This window comes from Diorhabda sublineata, chromosome 10 (genome assembly GCF_026230105.1).
Source record: "Diorhabda sublineata isolate icDioSubl1.1 chromosome 10, icDioSubl1.1, whole genome shotgun sequence".
Taxonomy (NCBI): Eukaryota; Metazoa; Arthropoda; class Insecta; order Coleoptera; family Chrysomelidae; genus Diorhabda; species Diorhabda sublineata.
In genome coordinates, this window is record NC_079483.1 from 2,536,900 (window position 1) to 2,556,922 (window position 20,023).

General features: G+C 30.7%; 1 protein-coding gene across 2 annotated transcripts in view; it reads right to left on the reverse strand.

Annotated features, from left to right (window-relative positions):
- Window positions 1-20,023, reverse strand: part of LOC130449583 (diacylglycerol kinase epsilon) — a 108,440-nt gene that overhangs the window by 72,035 nt on the left and 16,382 nt on the right. For both annotated transcript variants that reach the window (XR_008910467.1, XM_056787512.1), the window contains exons 3-4: window positions 12,210-12,340; window positions 4,649-4,796 (exon numbers count right to left, since the gene is read on the reverse strand). Coding sequence is in view for 1 of the 2 variants with exons in the window: in XM_056787512.1 (XP_056643490.1) it covers window positions 4,649-4,796; window positions 12,210-12,340 (279 nt within the window). In the remaining variant the exon portion in view is untranslated. The remainder of the gene's footprint in view (window positions 1-4,648; window positions 4,797-12,209; window positions 12,341-20,023) is intronic.

Here is a 20,023-nt window from a genome sequence, read left to right on the forward strand (position 1 = left end):
TTAGTGTAATATAGTGCATATATTTTAGATTTTGAAAAAACAAAATCTATGGAAAATTCAATGTCATCATCATTAATCATAATCAGTAAGTATGAAACCCTCTAAACTCTTAAAATTTTGACAAGTGAAAGTAACTTCAAAAACGTCTATTTTAACAACATTTGATCAGTGTATTAAGGAAAAAATTTAAGTTTCCTCACGGAAATTTTAATTTTAGATTTAAAAAAAAATTTTATAAAAAATTCAATGTCATCAGTAACCATCTAATCTAACTTATAAAATTTGTCGTGCGTTTAATTACGTTCACGCTGCACGGAAAAAAATTATCACTGCAAATTTTCTCTTTACATCAAACACGTTTTCATAGCATATAAATCTTAAAACAGAAAAATATATATATATATAGTTTAAAACTAAAAAACCTTTAAAGCACACTAAACTAAAAAGTTGAAAATAATGTTTTTTAAAACAAGCTAAAAACAATAAAGGATGGAAATAAATACTAGTATTGTTATTGTGAATACATGGGGCACTTTGTCCCATAGTTCTCGTACTTCAAGCGCCCGATGATTTTTTCGTAATAATACTAATATTTCTAATCCATTATTTTAAGCTTATTAAAAAAAATATTTTAATTTTTAAATTTTATATGTGCTAAGAGGAGCATATTTTTTAGTTTTTAAAACTATATTTATTTCTTAGATGCTCCCGGTAGGACTGAGAAAGAGTTTTTAATATCATTGATTTCGCAAAACGGTAACGCACTTGTACTTGCCTCGTGAGCAGCTACGTTGTTGGAAGGCGATCGAGCAGGATATAAATGAAATACCAACCTGCAACCTCATGATGATATGTAATACATACGATATATGTATACTGCACTTTGAAATAATTAGAAAATTGTTGTTGCTGTCGCTCCAAATATTTACATGGTGATTTGAAATTTAAATAGTTCATAAAACGTGATTGACAACTGACCATATTTGTAGAATAAGCAATTAAAATGTCAACTTTAAATTATGTTATCAATAAATAGCAGTAAGAGTTTAAAATTGAACGTGTGTGTTTTATTTGAGCAGAGTCAAACCTAAGTCCCAATTACATCACAACAAACTGGAATTTTATATGGCGATCCTATTAGTGCGTTAGTGGCATTTTAAAAAACAAAATTCTATTTGATGACAATAGGTAAAACTCAGTAGAAAGAAGTTATTTTTGCACAAAGTGGACATGGTGGCGGTGTTACTACTGATGGACACAACGGCACATTGTGTTAATCGTCAGTCTTATACGTTATTTTTGTCCTCGGTCCATAAAATCTCTATAATTAAGAAATAAACGAGAAATTCTTTGGCAGTTAAGAAATCGTTAAGTGATGATGTACTGCGTCGTGTCAATAGACGATTGTGACCATCTGAGAAGAAAGTGTGGACTACTTGAGAGTAAGATAAGACAAATTTATTAATTCATTGTTTCTCATGACCTCGGAAATTGTACTGTTCTTCAAAGGATAAAAAACTACTTTCCTGGCTAATGCCTCGACCAATATTGAATTACAACTTCTCTGAAGAGCGTGATGTCGATTGACTTTTTTGTCGATACTAACATCCCCAATAGCTCGCCTCTGCAAGGAGAGGTTATAACTATTGACTAGTTTCGACATTATTACGTTTCATCAGAGCAGCTTAAAAACCCTAGTTCGGGCTTGAAACCCGAACTGAAGACAACATCAAAGAACGTCGCTATTTGGTTCATGTAGTTAAACATTCCGCAGCGAACGCTAAATGGCGCCATACTCACATCGAACTGTGAACCACTGGTCAGGTAGAAATCTAGCGTAATCGCCGATAATATAGATACCTATGGTAAATGAGGTGTGTAAAATGTATCAAAATAAAAGATTTCTACTATTCACCTTTGAAATCATTTCGAAATATTTCGAATATGTATCCTGCCGTTCTTTAAAAAATAAAACAAGTAATTTCCTGTCTAATGCCTCGACGAATATTTAATTACAACTCATCTGAATATCGTGATGTCGATCGACCGTTTTGTCTTCCCCATTTGCGATTTTTAAATTCATAGGATTCAAAATTCAATATTTAAAGTGACGTTGATAGAAAGAAAAATTCAGTTACATTCATAACGACCTAGCCTATTTAAATTCAATGTTATTCATAAATTAACCAATTAATATTGAACATCAATCACTACAACTTATCCTTATCTAACCTATAGAAATTCTTATAGGAACAAAAATCTATATTTCAATTCATCAATATTTCTATCAACGTCACTTATTGAATTCTATGAATTTTTACAAGAATTAATACAATTATTGTATCATTGCCACGTTCCCAATTTCAAATATATAGCGGTGATCAATTAAATTATTTATATATATATATATATATATATATATATATATATATATATATATTTATATATATATATATATATAGATAGATAAAAATTGACGTATTTTAAGTCTAATGTTTTGACTTGAAATTTTTCATCAATCTCTTAAAATTATTAAGAAAAACTAATTTTAAAACAGAAGAGACTAATTTTAAGTCTGTATCAAAAAATTAGACTTAAAAGACGTCAATTTTAACTTAATAAAAATTATTACATAAAACTTGTTATGAATCAGACGGAAAATCAAGAACATTTAGATCTATATATCAATATAACTAGACTAGTATAACTAGGCAAATTGTCAGTGTCAATATCATATTTTCATATTTTGTAAAGACTCAAAGAAAAGTCAAAACGTCACAATTTATCTTTCTTTTAAAAATTATCAAAAAAACTAATTTTGAAACAATATATATATATATATATATAAACTCATCGCCTGGATACATCATATTTCATAGCAATTTTTGTCACTGAAACTAAGGTCGAACTCATCGAGAGGGTTTTTCCAAAAATTGCTCAAAATTACTAAGATTATGTTGAGCAAAAGAGTTATATTGGCTGCAAAAAACGTTGATGTCAACGAAATGAGTTTTCAGATTCAAAATTAAATAGCTAGCGAATTAATGACATACAAATCAATTGATTTCCGTATTAACAAAGATTATTTGCTCAACTATCCAACGGATTTTTAAAATCGTTGGAATTGTCGGAATAACTACTTCGTAATTTGCAATTAAGAAAGGATCGGTAATCATTATGTTGCGAAATACATATCAGTAACGTCTTTGTAAAGGCAATTGACAAAAAATAATGTAATCAAAATTAAAAAATAAACATGTTTTTGTCAATAGTTGCCAATAATTGTTTTAATCAATTTTTGAATTTCAAATTTTCATTCTCATTATATTAGAATAATAGATTAAAACTTTAAATTTTATGTAGAATATCTATTCAACCGTTATTCCATAGAAAGATAAAATAAATGTATTTGCGACGACCCTGTTACTATTCATTTTAATATTTTCAATTTAGAACATTCAGATGATTTCTGTTCACAGGTAGGAGGAATCATTTATTGACAGACTTCACTCGCGTGCTGTATCGTCAAGAATTGGTGCAAGGATTATGGAAATCAGATCGGATATAGCGTTCTCAGGCATAAGTACAGAAGAACTCAGCAGTATTAGCTCAGAAATAGTCATTCCTTTTAATCAAATACTTTATCATTCAAAGACGTGCTAGCCATCTTTTTCCAGCGATAGAAACGATTTTATAAATATTTGAACCTCTTAAGTCGTATTTCATAAAAAAGAAAATAATAATACATCCAGAACTTTGAGAAATTTTTTTTTAAATGGCCAGAGGAAGCTGATGTAAATGAGGTTATTGAAAACTGTTCTGTGATAATGAATTGCAGAAATACAAAAATTGAACAAGACCTTTGCCCACTGAAAGTTATTTCCATTTTGCGTAAATTCAAAGACAACAGCGTTCAAATAAGATATTAAAACATGTACATTATTGCAGTACAATATTTACTATCTTAAACTGAAAACTTATACTTATACTAACTTAACTTATACAAAGACACAAAACATTTCACATGAATGACTTTAAAAGATGCTCCTCAAGTTCCCGATACTATAAGTATCCTTCATGCAAAAACTTATGAGTTAAGATAGCTTTTTTCAATTCCTAACTGTTTGTTAATATTACTTAGCTATAGGACATAACGCAAACGTTGAAAGAGCTTTTTCCTTGATAGGTCAGCAATGAACGAAAGAACGCAACAAAAAAAGTTTGATTTTACATACAATGTTTCGTCGCACCTATTGATACTAAGACAATGTCCTCAATAATGTAAGGTGTCCAGCCTTTCTACCCAAATGTCCGGCTAAACTGACGGTCCGTCCGTCCATCACGATACCGTGATATTAATTTTTCGTACTTCATCTCTCTTTCAGTCGAAAGTAGAGAAGTTCATTAACAAATTATACATATAATGCATACACATGCACGCAAACATCAAGAAACTATATCACTTAGTGCGACTTTTTGATATATGTTAGATCTTGCTATAGTCAACTAGGTACCGATAAAAAAGTAAATACTTCGAGATTTATTATTTATATCAACGTTACCTTATTTGTCTATTTTGGAGTGTAGCGCAAGTACATTTTTTTCTTTGTAAAAGTAGATATGGTATGGGAGCAAATCTTTTTCTTACCGACTATTATTAGTGGACACCATTTATCCCAGCAGGGATCCCTAAGAGCTCCTAACAAGAGATGTTTATTTAAAGGTCCTTTACGTTGTATCGTCTGTACACAAGCCGGAGGTATTATTATGTTTCTATATTTACCAAAATCACATTCCTAAAACATAATCACAATTTTTTTTTTAAAATGGCAGTGCGAGGAAACAATTAAATGGAAGGAAACACATTGATTTTTCAGATCTAAGCAAAAATAACATTTTTAATGACACAATTATAAATTGACAAATTAATTGTACGCGGTTGATATCTTCCAAAGTTGTTTGCTGCTCCAATTGATCCTAATTGGACACAAGAAACAAGATCGGCTACTAAAATATTTTATAGGATACTTGAAGTGGTGATAAAGTAGGAATTTGGGAGTATCAAAATATTTTGACAAAGGCCAAAATTGAGCCAGGGCTTTAACAAATGTTTCTTCAAAAAAACAGGTTATTTTTTGGAATAAGTGGGAGTACCATCTTTTCCAGATTTATATTAAAAATAATTAGTCAATTATGGAGATCCTTTATCTCCCCTTCACGCAAATTCTGTAGAAGAAGAGAATAATCATTAATAGTTTAAAAGTTCCCCTCTATTCCGAATGTCTTGTGTTCCTTGCCGCTAAAAATATAGGACTAAAGAATAGTATTATCACTCTATTGAAAGTCGTCAGATAATTTGCTTATTCTTATTTTGCCAAAACATCAGCCATCATTTTATGGCCTTTTTTTCAGTGCGAATTGATTTATTTAGTATACAGTTTCTTTCATTGCAAAACGTAAAAAATTGTTTCCATGCTTACTTTTTCATTTTCACAATATTATGATGCTCAATATTTTGTATCCTTTCGTATGTTGTATTTGATGATAACTATAATATTGAACTAATTTTTGACAACTATTGATATGGGTCAGAATTAAACGGCTCGGTTAATATGATTCGGGCTGAAAATTAATATATACTGGAGAGTACATCAATTTTTAGACTTGATAGTTCAAAATATATAATACATATAAACAAATTGATGGTTGTGCTATGGGAGCTTCCATATAAAGTTAGTAGCACAATTAGTGAATGAAAATCTTCTGTTTTTGTGTTATTATCAATTTCAAATAATAATAATAATAATAATAACAAAAAAATTATAGTAATAATTGTATATAAAGAAACATCTAACAGAGATAAATACATATTTTTCAAATAATTAGATAACGGGGTGAGAGGAATTTGAATACTTGATACAGTTGATTCTGTATACAATTTTGTTTTTATATTATCAATTTCAAATAATATGATAACAAATAATTTAATTTTATTATTTTGTTGAATATCGATTGTGAATTGAAGTTTTTTATGATAGGACTTGAATTCTTTAATTATATTTTAAATTTCATTTTTCAGTACTACTAAAATATTTATGTAAGTTTGCTTAAAACAGTTTTATCAAGGTTTTACATAGTACAACCATTAATTGGTTTATATATTTCAATCTCAGATTTAAGTATGCTGTTCTATAGCCTTGAAAAATTCGTTTTGAGGTCTGTGTGTTTTCTAATCTTATCCCATTTTTTTAATAATATATCCTTCACAATTGTGATAGTAATAATTGTATATAAAGAAACGACGTCTAACAGAGATAAATACATATTTATCAGGAATATTTTTCAAATAATTAGATAAAGGAGTGAGAGGAATTTGTATACTTGATACCATTGGTCGCACTGGTATGTCAGGTTTGTGCAACTTTGGTACACTATAACTTTTAGAGGTTATGGCATTATCAATTTTTAATTTATTTGCATCTATTGGTTATTTTGTTCTTGATAATAGTTTGTAGGGTCCTTTCTAATTTTTTTTGTAAGGTGTCTTATCATTTAATAACCTCTTCTTTTTATTATTATATTCTTCTGATTTTATAATAACAATTTATGTACTTTGAAAGTTTTGAGTTGTTTGTTTTGTTTGATACATTTTTTAATTTTTGTTTTTCAACTTACTTTCAAAATTAGTGTTAATATTACAAGTATCGAATCTTATTTAATATTTTGTTTTGTTAAATACATGATTGGTGCTGTATTCAATATTGCATAAGATATTTGTCACAGGAATAAAAAAACATAAACACTTTAATTTATAAATTAAATTTATAATTCTATTTCTCAAAATAAGTATGAATAATTTAATTAAATATTGCTATATTGAGATATAACAACTTAGAATAAAAAATTATTTAATGCAATAGAAAATAGATTTTTATATTTGATATTCTATTGATTTGTATAATAATAACAATAGAGGGAATTTTGATTTTTGTAATATATTTAATTCTTCTGAATCAAGAAATGATAAACCTAGAATAAAATAAAATTTACCTCAACCAAAACATTTACCTACTTTACAATAATTTAAATAAAATGGCAACTCCACAAATACCTGCTTAAATAAAGAATACCTGGACATGATTCCAGAATTCGATAGAAATAATGCACTACCTAGATTTATTGAAAGTTGGGAGAAATTGATTGATAAATTTTATAATACTATATACTATTTCAAAATGAATATTTTATGTTCAGCAACATAGCGAAAATTAAAGGTGCAGCAGCTAAATATTTCTTCTTGTACTATAAGAACTTGAGAAAATGTTGAAGATACACTTCTTAATACTTTTACTGATAAAGACATATTTACGGGCTAAATATAAAACTTTCAAAAATTAAACAAGATATCGAAATACATTCCGAATTTTATAATCGAATTAAACATGTTAATGAACATAACAGAGTGGTTTAGAACAATCTTTAGGTACGTTAATGCAATATATGCCGAGCTTTCAATCCCAGACGATAAATACATAAGTATTGGAAAGCTCGGAAAATATATTGAAGTTAGTCCACTTTGGTCTTTCCTTGCCATGTTCCCAATAAAAAACTACTATGTTTTACTTATGTCTTGTACCTATTTCTACTTTATCTCTCTCTGAGAAAAATATTATATCTTCTTCCGTAGTATCCAAGAAACATTCGGGTCTAATTCCATAATTGAGCGCTTCTCTATTTACGCTCTCCTATTTTGTTAGGGCGTGTTGTGTGTGACCTATTAAATACCCACATATTACACCACACCAAATGTTAACCTTAAACTCGTGCTGAAAATGTGCAGTATTCTAAAAATAGCTGATTGGCTTATACCTGTTTGCAGACTTAATCGGCGAGTACTAATATCTGGATTCTCCGAAACACAAATTAAAATTTCATCTTCTTCTAAGCGGTTGTAAAGATTTCGGTATAGTTTGTAATTGGGTTGCCTTCGATTTGGGTATAATTGTGAATATCTTCGAGCCGCAGCTAGACTTGATTTGTGTTGTTCGTTAGTCGTTAGCCTCAGAAAACTGATTCTGTTAATATTTGGTGGACAAATTCAGTGAAAAATGTCATCCAGCCAAATTCAAGTGCCTATATTAGAGGCGAATAATTCTCAAAAGGGAAAATTGCATTGAAGCATTGTGTGACCATCCAGACACGAACACGTCATCAGATAATGAACGGAAAGTGTTTCAAAAGGCTGACATTAAGGTCACAGTCAATAATAGTACAGTGGGTAAGTGATAAGTACCTAGATATGATAAAGGATTGTGACAAGGCAAAAGCCCAGCTAAGAAAATCTCAAAAGTGTATTTGAGCGTACAAGCCCCTTTACACGATTGTCTCTGTGGAGGAAATTGGTGACATTAAGACCAAATGCGAATGATAAAATGGAAGACCACTTCTTAAAATTTGAAACTACCTTAAGAGACTTAAAGGAGCAAGGGTCAAACCTCGATTAGGCTGACCAGGTGTGTATTATGTTAATGTCACTTCCATCCAAATTTGACAGCGTTGTGACGGCAATCAAAACAATAACTGGTGCTAAAATGGATTTTGCTAAATCCAGATTTCTTGATGAAAAATTAAAGCTGAACACGAAAGTTGAGAGCGGTGAAAATGAAGTAGCGTTTCAAGCGAGCATTCCAAAAGGGTGTTGCCCCAACAAAAATTCAAGACAAAGAGGAGTACAACGAGGAGGGCGAGGTGGTTCTAGATTTAATAATAGAGGACGTTCAAGAGGTCACTACCAGAATAAGCCTCAAGACACAAAACATGAAAAGAAACAAGAAGCCCACGCTCACACAACAGAGGAAAAGGCGATTGTGTTGTATGCAGCAAATATATGTGATGAGAACATGGGCAAATTGTCATTTTTATTGGATTCTGGTGCAAGTAACCACTTTGTCCAGGAATATTTAGAAAATTACATGTATGACATCAAAGAAATTGATCATCCAACAGAGATACTTATTGCAAATGGAGAAATGGGCAGATATCTGGATTCTCCGAAACACAAATTTCATCTTCTCCTAAGCGGTTGTAAAGATTTCGGTACAGTTTGTAATTGGGTTGCCTTCGATTTGGGTATAATTGTGAATATCTTCGAGCCGCAGCTAGACCACTATAATTTGTCTGAGCAAACACACAAATCATATCGCGCATCTCATTATTGGAAAAATTGTTATGCCTAGGCATTATTTGATAAATAACTATTACACTTGTTAATTACTGAATTATTAATAAATGGTATACTAATGTATTACTTATTCTTATTATTATCCAATTTTTGCTTCTACACAAACTGTCTAAAAGTGACACAAGCCTACTTAAAAAAAACGAAAAATTAAACTCTACAAAAACTGTCTAAAAGTGACACAAGCCTACTTAAAAAAAAACGAAAAATTAAACTCTACACAAACTGTCTAATAGCGACACAAGCCTACTTGAAAAGAAAACGAAAAATTAAACCACGGCTTAATTCACGAATGTGATTTTGATATTAAGATATCATTACGAAAGCGGATCATAAAGTGTATTGAAGTAAATGGTGGGCATTTTGAGCATTTGCTTTGAAGTTTTTTATTTTTGTTTACAAATTTGTTATTGTTACATATTTAAGGAGTAATAAAATTTTTTCATGAAAAAAATTTATTGAACTTTTTAGAAGCAAATAACTCGATAACCGATTGAGTTACACGAATCAAAGAAGAGTAACTTTTTTTGTAGAATTTAACGCTTTTTAATATTTTTTTATTATTTTAGCTGTAAGTTCAGCCCAAAAAAAGTTTACTTTGATTTAATTAACACAAACAAAATCAAAATTTAAATTTAAACTTTGAACACCCTGTATCTCGGAAACTAACAATATTTGCATAAGGCATATTGAGCAGAATCATCATATTTTGAGGTCTAGAATCTACAGTTCAGAGATTGGACATTCTTAATGAATCACCCTGTTTAATGCATTTTGAAACTTTTGTGAACAGAATAATGATCATAGGACAGAATGTAATATGATTTATTGTTTGCATGATTGGCTTAAAAAGCTAGCTCATATCAAATACGATCAAATAAGAAAGGTTCTGAAAAACAGTAGAATAAAATATAAAGAAATAAGTAACCCTTCTGTAGAGATTGTTTTGGATAAGACGATGGGTTCATTTTTCTAAACAGTCAAAGTAGAGCTAAGAAGGATTTATTGAAGTTTCATGAGTTGGAAAAATTAGTTACATGTTTTTCCTAAAACTTGAATATGAAAGTGTAGAAAGCATTAAAAAGTATGTGACTATGATAGAAACACAAACAGAAAACAAGATAAAAAAGATAAGAACAGACAATGAATTAGAATTTGTTAATGCTGAACTAAAGAAACTGGCTGAAATTGACGAGTGAAGTAATGCTAACACACCCTAACAAAATAGGAGAGCGTAAATAGAGAAGCGCTCAATTGTGGAATTAGACCCGAATGTTTCTTGGATACTAAGGAAGAAGATATATTTTTCTCAGAGAGAGATAAAGTAGAAATACAAGACATAATTTTTATTACAGAAAGAGACAAATAGGTACCAAATTTTGCAAGAGAAGAAGAAACAACAATATCTCTATGTTTTAAGGAGAAAGAAATATCAAATGAGAATCGACCTGATAGATAATAGTAACGGATTTAATAATGGAAACCAGGATTTAGACGATGAAACTGATTTATATAGAGAAAATGAAAATCTTGAGATTGCAAACTAGCTAGATGAAGATTTCTGATAAGGATAATATTCAGGATTTTGTTGTCAGGAAAAATAAAAAAAAACTAAGCAGCCTTCATGGATGAATGACTATGAACTTAATGATGCTAATATGTGTTTCTATTATCAGGAAAAGGAACCGTTGACCTATGAAGAGACTGTCACAAGTAACAACATAACTAAGTGGCAGAAATCGATGGAAAGGAGCTTATTGTTCTGAAAGAAAATAACACATGATGTGAAGGTTCTTGCCCAAGAAGAAAAAGTGATAGTGACAGTAAATGAATCTTTAAGGTGACAAATAATAGTAAGTTTAAAGCGATGCTAGTGGCTTGTGGTTTCCAACAAGAAAGTTACAAAAGTTTATATTACAGAAGTGTTCATGAGTTTAGAAGATGAAACAAAAGACAGTTTGCTCTTTAAAGATCAGTGATTATAGCTTTAGTTGATAGATCAAACTAACTATCAGATTCTGAATTTAGATGCTTCAAAAAGCAAAAACTGCATTGAATAAAAATAAATATGCGGAAAAAGTGATAAATACAATATTCAAGAAAAAGATAAATACATAATAAAATCAATAAAGAAACTAAACATCAGAACATAAAACATATTTCCTTGCCATATGGACACGAACTATGATATAGAGGACATAACAAATTTCGCAAATATTTCAAAAACATATAAAAAGGTCTAAGAAGTAGAAACTTAGAGAAAATTTAAATGTTCTTAGATCAGAAAATGATTACTGTTTGTATTCCAAATGCAAAAAAAAAATCAGGAAAGATACAATACAGCGGAAACTGCGAGTAAGCTTTCAAGCAATTCACGAAAATTAGAATACTGAGTTTTTTTTAGAAATTATTTTCTGCTATTGCGTTCAATTTTATTAATCATGAATGAGTATTTTCTAAAATAACAAAGTGACAACCCAGTGAGCACTGAAAAATAAAAGGACAAACTTGAAGCTTCCGATGGAGTTTTCATTAGATAAAAATATTTTAGTCAGAATTTTGCTCATTTTCTACCAGTTCCAATATACTTGCTATCCAGACTGTATCTACAGTTTATCTACTTCAAGCACAACACTGTATAGTCGAAAAATACAACAACAAAGCCACACCGCAATGCCATGAGTGGTCTCCTGGATAGATTATACCAATACTGAAGGGAGGAAATCCCAACATATGTAGTAATTATAGAGGTATTAGTTTGCTTAATACCGTATAGAAAATACTAACAACATTAATAAATGATAAGAATGAAAAAGGTAGTGGAACCAGAAATAGGGGAATACCAAAAAGGTTTTAGGCAACGAAAATCAACAGTAGATAAAATACATATTATAAACCAAGTGATAGAAAAAAGGTATAAGCACAATATTAATATGCAAATGCAAATACCTCAAGTCAAAATTTATCTTACTTTTGTAATATGTTGTAAACAACCAGTGTGCACTGTAATCTGACACCAACAACATCTAAAGTCTATTAATCCAGGATCTCTTGAACATTCTTCATTACAATAACTACAGATGGCAGGAAAAGGTAAATTTCCTGAAATAAATAATGCATTTTCAGATGATAAAATATTAACCAAAAACAATTCATACAGAAAATCATAGAAAATAATTTGAGCATATATTTTTGCAAATTATAATGAAAATATTTTATTATTCTTCTTGTTACCCTCAGACAACTGTACTATAAAATATATGTCCTCAGTAATTATCTTACAAATCAATTCAAAAAATTTTGATTAAACCTTGTACCACCATTAATATATCTCATAGAATAGGTGAAACCAACCTTAATTTTATAATAATCAAGATATTCTCTCCGTTCAAATGATCTTATTGTTAAATATTTAGTGTGTATTTTAACACTTTTCATGTAAACACACCTTTAGTTATATTTACATTTTACGGTTTACTTGTGAACTTACGTTTGTAGTAGTCTATTAAAAAAAATTGATTTTTGATAATGTGGTTGTAATTTCGAAAACGAAATGTATTTAATTGTGCCTTAAATACTTTAAAAGGTTATGGGCCCAGTGAAAACAGTCTGTGCGTGCGCGAATTAATTAAAGATAATTTTTCGTGTGAGACTGGAAAAGACAGTATCAGAAGACTGATCTGTTTGTGGCGTTCCGTTGCGTGGCTCAAGACTTGATTTGTGTTGTTCGTTAGTCGTTAGCCTCAGAAAACTGATTCTGTTAATATTTGGTGGACAAATTCAGTGAAAAATGTCATCCAGCCAAATTCAAGTGCCTATATTAGAGGCGAATAATTCTCAAAAGGGAAAATTGCATTGAAGCATTGTGTGACCATCCAGACACGAACACGTCATCAGATAATGAACGGAAAGTGTTTCAAAAGGCTGACATTAAGGTCACAGTCAATAATAGTACAGTGGGTAAGTGATAAGTACCTAGATATGATAAAGGATTGTGACAAGGCAAAAGCCCAGCTAAGAAAATCTCAAAAGTGTGTTTGAGCGTACAAGCCCCTTTACACGATTGTCTCTGTGGAGGAAATTGGTGACATTAAGACCAAATGCGAATGATAAACTGGAAGACCACTTCTTAAAATTTGAAACTACCTTAAGAGACTTAAAGGAGCAAGGGTCAAACCTCGATTAGACTGACCAGGTGTGTATTATGTTAATGTCACTTCCATCCAAATTTGACAGCGTTGTGACGGCAATCGAAACAATAACTGGTGCTAAAATGGATTTTGCTAAATCCAGATTTCTTGATGAAAAATTAAAGCTGAACACGAAAGTTGAGAGCGGTGAAAATGAAGTAGCGTTTCAAGCGAGCATTCCAAAAGGGTGTTGCCCCAACAAAAATTCAAGACAAAGAGGAGTACAACGAGGAGGGCGAGGTGGTTCTAGGTTTAATAATAGAGGACGTTCAAGAGGTCACTACCAGAATAAGCCTCAAGACACAAAACATGAAAAGAAACAAGAAGCCCACGCTCACACAACAGAGGAAAAGGCGATTGTGTTGTATGCAGCAAATATATGTGATGAGAACAGGGGCAAATTGTTATTTTTATTGGATTCTGGTGCAAGTAACCACTTTGTCCATGAATATTTAGAAAATTACATGTATGACATCAAAGAAATTGATCATCCAACAGAGATACTTATTGCAAATGGAGAAATTCTAAGGACCAAAAAAAGTGGCAAGCTAGATGTCAGATGACAAAATTACGTGATGGTGATTGAATCCCTAATAGTTCCCCAGATTAAACATAACCTATTATCTGTTTCAAAAATTACTAACGATGGACATAAAATCATCGTTGAAAAGCAGAAGACTGCTATAGTTAAAGACAATTTTGAATTAATTTGTCAAAGAAAAGATGGGCTATATGTTTTGAGTATAGATGACATCATAGGCAAGAACCAAACAGTGACAGTGACACAATTAAAGGGGAAAATTATTTCCAAGTAATACTAGATTTTTCCCACTTTCTGATTGTTAAAATCTTATATGTGTATATGGGTAACGGAATGAATAGAATTATTATATGCAAAAATTGAATGATTCATTAATTGATCTGGTGTTAAATTTTTAGTAGTTTCTCTTAAACAACGAAAATGTTCACTCAAACTGGAATGAAATCTTTCGACTGGTGAATTAGAATTACTATTTTTGGCTGTAATATAGAGCAATTCAATTTTATGTAATTTACAAAAGTCTTGCAGGTCATTATTCTTGAACTCTGAATCACAATCAGCTGTTATCTTATACGGTAAACCGTAATGAGTACCATAATTTAATAGATTATCAACAATGGAAACTCCGGTTACACTTGAAATAGGATATGCTTGACCGAATTGAATTACTGAGGGATTTCTATCGAACTTATTCTCCACTTATACTCCACAATTGTTAAGAAAATTTTCTATATATTCTAACATTTTCGGCCAATAATATTTTGCACTTAATGAATTTTTAAGCTCATTAATTCCTTAATGTCCTTTTTAATATATATATATATATATATATATATATATATATATATATATATATATATATATATATATATATATATATATATATATATATATATATATATATATATATATATATATATATATATATATATATATATATATATATATATATAAATGACAAGAAATTGTTCTGGTTTCAAATGGTCTCGAAAATGTAATGTATATAATTATTTTGGATCAATAAATTCTTTAACAAATTGAATTACATTATTTTCCAAATATCTTCTTGATAGGATTACAAACAAACTTATTTAACCGAAATATTTCTCACTTTTTGTTCTTATACTGCTCACCTCGCTACATGTTAATAATATCTGATTGGATTTGCTAAAGAAGAATGGATAGTTTCCAAATCAGAATCATCTTGTATTGGTGGTTGTTCTTGAATATCAGATATAATATTTATTTTATTATCGTTTTTATCATCTTCAATATTTTTAATTTCTTTGTCTCTTACAACTTCCTCAAAATCATCTAAATATGATAAATCCGGTAGCAAATATATATCCATTGGTTCCTTCTCATCTGGTAAATTTTCAATTTCTCTTTGAATTATAGAATCAAGATCATCAATGTGAACATCTACTGATTCTGTTTCCAATGCATTCATGTCACAATTCGTGATAATAGATCGGCCCCAAGTTTACATTTACCTCTTTTGACACTTGCTGTCCAATTTTTCCCGGTCGCATACGAAGGACATTGATCAACAAGGGTATTAAGCATATCCTCGTAAATCTGCTTACTACTTGTTTACAAGTATTAAAATATTTAAAAAATTCTTCTGTATGTTCTACTTTTTTGTCTTTCTTTAAACATGATCTCATTGGTTTTGTTATTCTCGCAAAATTCTTAATAGATTTCCTGTAATATCCTAGGAGTGCTGAAAACGATTTGATTTGTATCTGAGTGTATAGTATAGAAAAAATTTTTATTACTTCAATCTTTTTCGGATATTGTTTAGTTCCTTCCGGTGTAACAATTTGTCCAAGTAATTCCTCACATTTATCTAATTGGATTTTTAAATGAGCTTCTCTTAATTTGTAAAATCCTGCTTGTAAATTTTGAATGTGTTCTTGCAAATTTGTACTAAAAATGATAATATCATCTATGTATATTAAACAGATTTAATTATGCAATTTCATCGATGACGTTTTGAAATGTGGCAGGGGAATTTATCAAGCCAAATGCAACCTGAGAAATTCGTAATGTCCATCATCCACACTAAAGGCTGTTTTACTATCGAGTCTTTTGACATTTGAATTTGATGAAATCTATTTTCCAGGTCCAAGGTTGTAAAATATTGAGCTCTTCCTAATTTACCTAATATATCAGTAGTATTAGGAACTGGATATTTGTCGGAAATAATTTTTCATTTAATTTCCTGTAATCAACTACCAAGCGCCATTTTTGTTTCCCTGGTGCGTCTAATTTTTTACTTAAAATCAAAACTGGTGAACTTCACGGAGAATATGAAGCTCTTATAAATCCTTTTTCTAGCATTTCATTAAATTGTCTTTGAACTTCCTTTTTATAAATATACGGATATGCGGATATCTAGTATAGTATTTAGGCCAATAAAAAGGGCTAGGAACTTCAATTATCGTCCACTAAGGGGGGTGAGACTCCCAAAATACGCGTCAAACTTGTTTTTTGTTTTTGTAATTTCAGAATATCTCAGAAAATCATTGTCTTATCAAAAAAAACTGTAGATTAAGAAAGTGCAAAAAATTTTACAAAAAAAGGTCCTTACAACAATTTCGCCAAATTTCACCGTATTCTGAAAAAAATTGTTGAAGGTAAGCGTTTTCGCGATCTGCATGGCGCGCGGTAAGCTGCATTATTTCAACTAGCGCGGGGAATAAAAATCCATAACTCCCGATTAAAATGTACGATTTTGACGAATCTTACGTCATTTTGAAGATAAATATTTCAGCTTTATATTGACATATTATTATCTCTCATACGCAAAGTGAGCAGCAGCAAAATTGCTTAAGCTCTCATTACACTACTATTTCTAACTGCGTGAAATAATACTCAAGATCATTGAAATCTTGTCTATCTTTATAGCGAGTAAAATTAAGAGTTGAGAAGTACTTAATTGTTAAATTCCATAGCATTTAGTCGGTACCAGTAATGCTGGTTTCAAATACGATTATTATCGAAAATTCGCTTTTTTGGGTTATAAAATCTTGACAGTGTTGATAACTTCAAATGTTGATACCTCAGTAATAAACGCACGTATTAACATGAATCAAAGTGGAATCTGGAAGGAAATATTTACTCTTTTTGAAAGGCTTTATAAAAATGCGCTTACTTGCAGCGATTTAAAATAAAACTCAGTCAATCTTGTAGTAGCTGAAAACATAACTCTGTCGACGTTTACTCGCATTGCATCTTATCTGGGGGAAAATAAAATCAGTCCTCGGAGGGATAACGGCATTCAATAACGGGGAATTCAATACACCCAAAAGAACTATTCAGCAATGTACCTGGGAGAAACCTAGTCCGAGCGGCAGCTGGCAGGCCGCTGTATGTGCCGTGTCTGTGTGTGCGTCGACCGGTTCCGCAGTGGGCGGTCTGCTACAATGCCAGCAGTAGCACGATGTAAACACGACGCTCAGTCCACAATTATTGCTGGTTAAAATCGAAGTTTCGAAAGTTCCCAGTACATGGTCTAATTATGTGTAATGAAAATGATGAGACTTCTAGCTTGACAATTATATTAGACAAGTTTTAGAAATAAAGTATTTGCATTCTCCTGCTGTGTTATTTTATTTATCAGGTCTGTGTTTCATGTCCAACCAAGCTCCACTTTATATTAAGTATTAAAATTGTAAAATATGAGTTCCATGTGCAGGTGAGATGAATGTGTGTTTTCAATAAGTGTATATTGATGTCTGGTCATGGTATTTTCAAAGGTGCAACTAGGATTTAGGAGGAAATGTTAAAACTATTATTGATATTTTATTCAATGAAACTTGACCAACTATCTGATAAGTTTCAACGATTATCCATTTTGCCAAGAAAATTTACTATTTCTTCAAACAGCGACCGATTGCGACACTACATCAGCATATTTCGGAAAGGGAAAGAAATCTTGCATGGATTTAATGGAAAAAAAAAATCAAAATCAAACGAAGATTTGAAAGCAGCGATTGAGTCATTCAAGATTCCTAACCAAAAAAAGAAACCATTTCCGATAGCGGCCTAAAATTTTTATTATCTTTAAACGGGGCACCTGCAAAAATAAACTCAGATATCTGTAGAAAATACTCCCAAGAAAGACATTTTATCGATTTGGGGAGGGAGGATGTGTCACACCAAGGGATTGACAATGTTGCAAGGAATTTTTTTTCTAATAAACTAATAAATTGGAAATTTTTTACAGAATATCCCCTCAAAATACGTTTTTGCCATTTTGTACTATTTCAATTGCATTATGATTATGATTTTTTGTATAGTTTCTTTTTCTTTTAATATTTCTGTTAAAAAATTAAAGTTATGGATTTTGTATTTTGTAGTTTTGAAAGGATATATATTAATATTATTAATAGTTCAGTCATTTTAAGTAGATTTAAGCAAAAAATTCGAAAAATCGAGTCCCAACTATAAAGTCGTTTAAACTTGTTCATTTGACATGCTAAAACTCCTCTCAAAACTCGCATATAATTCGATGTGAACAATCGGGGATCAAAAGTAAAAAAAAAATCGATTTTTTGTACAATTTTTGCAAATAACTCGTTTCCTATGTGTTTTATGCTATTTGTATTTGTTATCAATATTGTATAGCATTAAATTCTCTACAACTTTTGATTCAAAAATTTTTTTATACGGGGAATCGTTATTGAGATAGAGGGCAGAGCGCGCGCGCTTAGAATCCCGTTTGAAATCAACTGGTAGTCCCGATAAAAATAATCTCTGCTCAATTATTTATTTCCAATCAAGTATAAATTCATTTAATAGCACTTACCTACCCGTAGGTAGGTACCTACTTACCTTAGTTACAAAATCGTAAAGAGAAAAATTTCAATCATATTATAATTAAAATCTTATTTATAGTAATTATTCTTGAATAAATAAAAAATAATAGGAAAGTAATAAAAATGTAATTAATGTTTATTAAAAAATGTCATTCGATACATTTGTGATTGTTAAAATTAAAAAAACAAATAAAAAATAATTATACGGACAGTGAGTTCTAATTTCAATTTTCTTCTTCCTCATCGTCGTCTTCCACAGCTCTAAAATTCCAAGGTCGTTATCGTCTTCAATGATATTTGTTTCCAATTCTTCCATGATTTCTGGATCAAAGGTCTGTCTTCATTAACATTGGTTTCATATGGCACAGCATTAAAATATACTTGTCCATAAACTAGTCACAAGCTAAAGAAGACTGCAAACCCGCTTTCCTGCATCCACATCTTGAACCGCAACCACTCTTGCAGTTACAGAATATAGTGTTTAGTAATTCATCTGGAGCAGGTGGTAAGATTGTTGTGACCGGTTTTAGGAACCCGTTACGCATTGTCCAACCCAATTCCTGGGGTTCCAAATAATGTCCTAACCAAGTTTGAGCTTGGTAATAAACACGATTGAAATGTTGGTGAACAACTCCGCATGTTGGTGGGGGACTAACTGCACAGGTTTTTTGAGCTTTGTTAACTTAACGTATTATGCATAGCAGAGATGATTGATACTGTCCACAAATTTTGGAGTATTATAAACTGCTAATAAGGTTTGCAATCCACTTTCAAATAATCTTTGAACTGCACAGTTTTCTTCTTCGAATTCTGCTGCAAGTTCATCCAAATTAGACAGTTTCTCAAATGTCCTTAAAACCTTTTTTTTCCTTTGTTAGAGAGCGCACAAGTCGTGTCACTTAGTGCATGTAGAAACATAAAAAAGGTTTTTTTTAATAAGGATAATCATCGAAACTTCTTGAGGAGTATATTTTCGGTTTAACATTTGCTTTGCCTATTTTTTTGGGAAATTTCTTGTTCATGACATCTTGTACGCCCAATTAAAATCACAAGTAAACCTATATCTTCACCTATTATTATAGCTGTTTTTTCATGTTTCGATTCTTCAACAGCTGTCTCAATGATATCCGCATCATCTCTGGCCTGTTTTGTATTGATATTAAGAGCTTGGAATTTTTTAATAAGCATAGTGATTAGCTTTACTTTATTATTGCGGTTTGACAGGAATTTT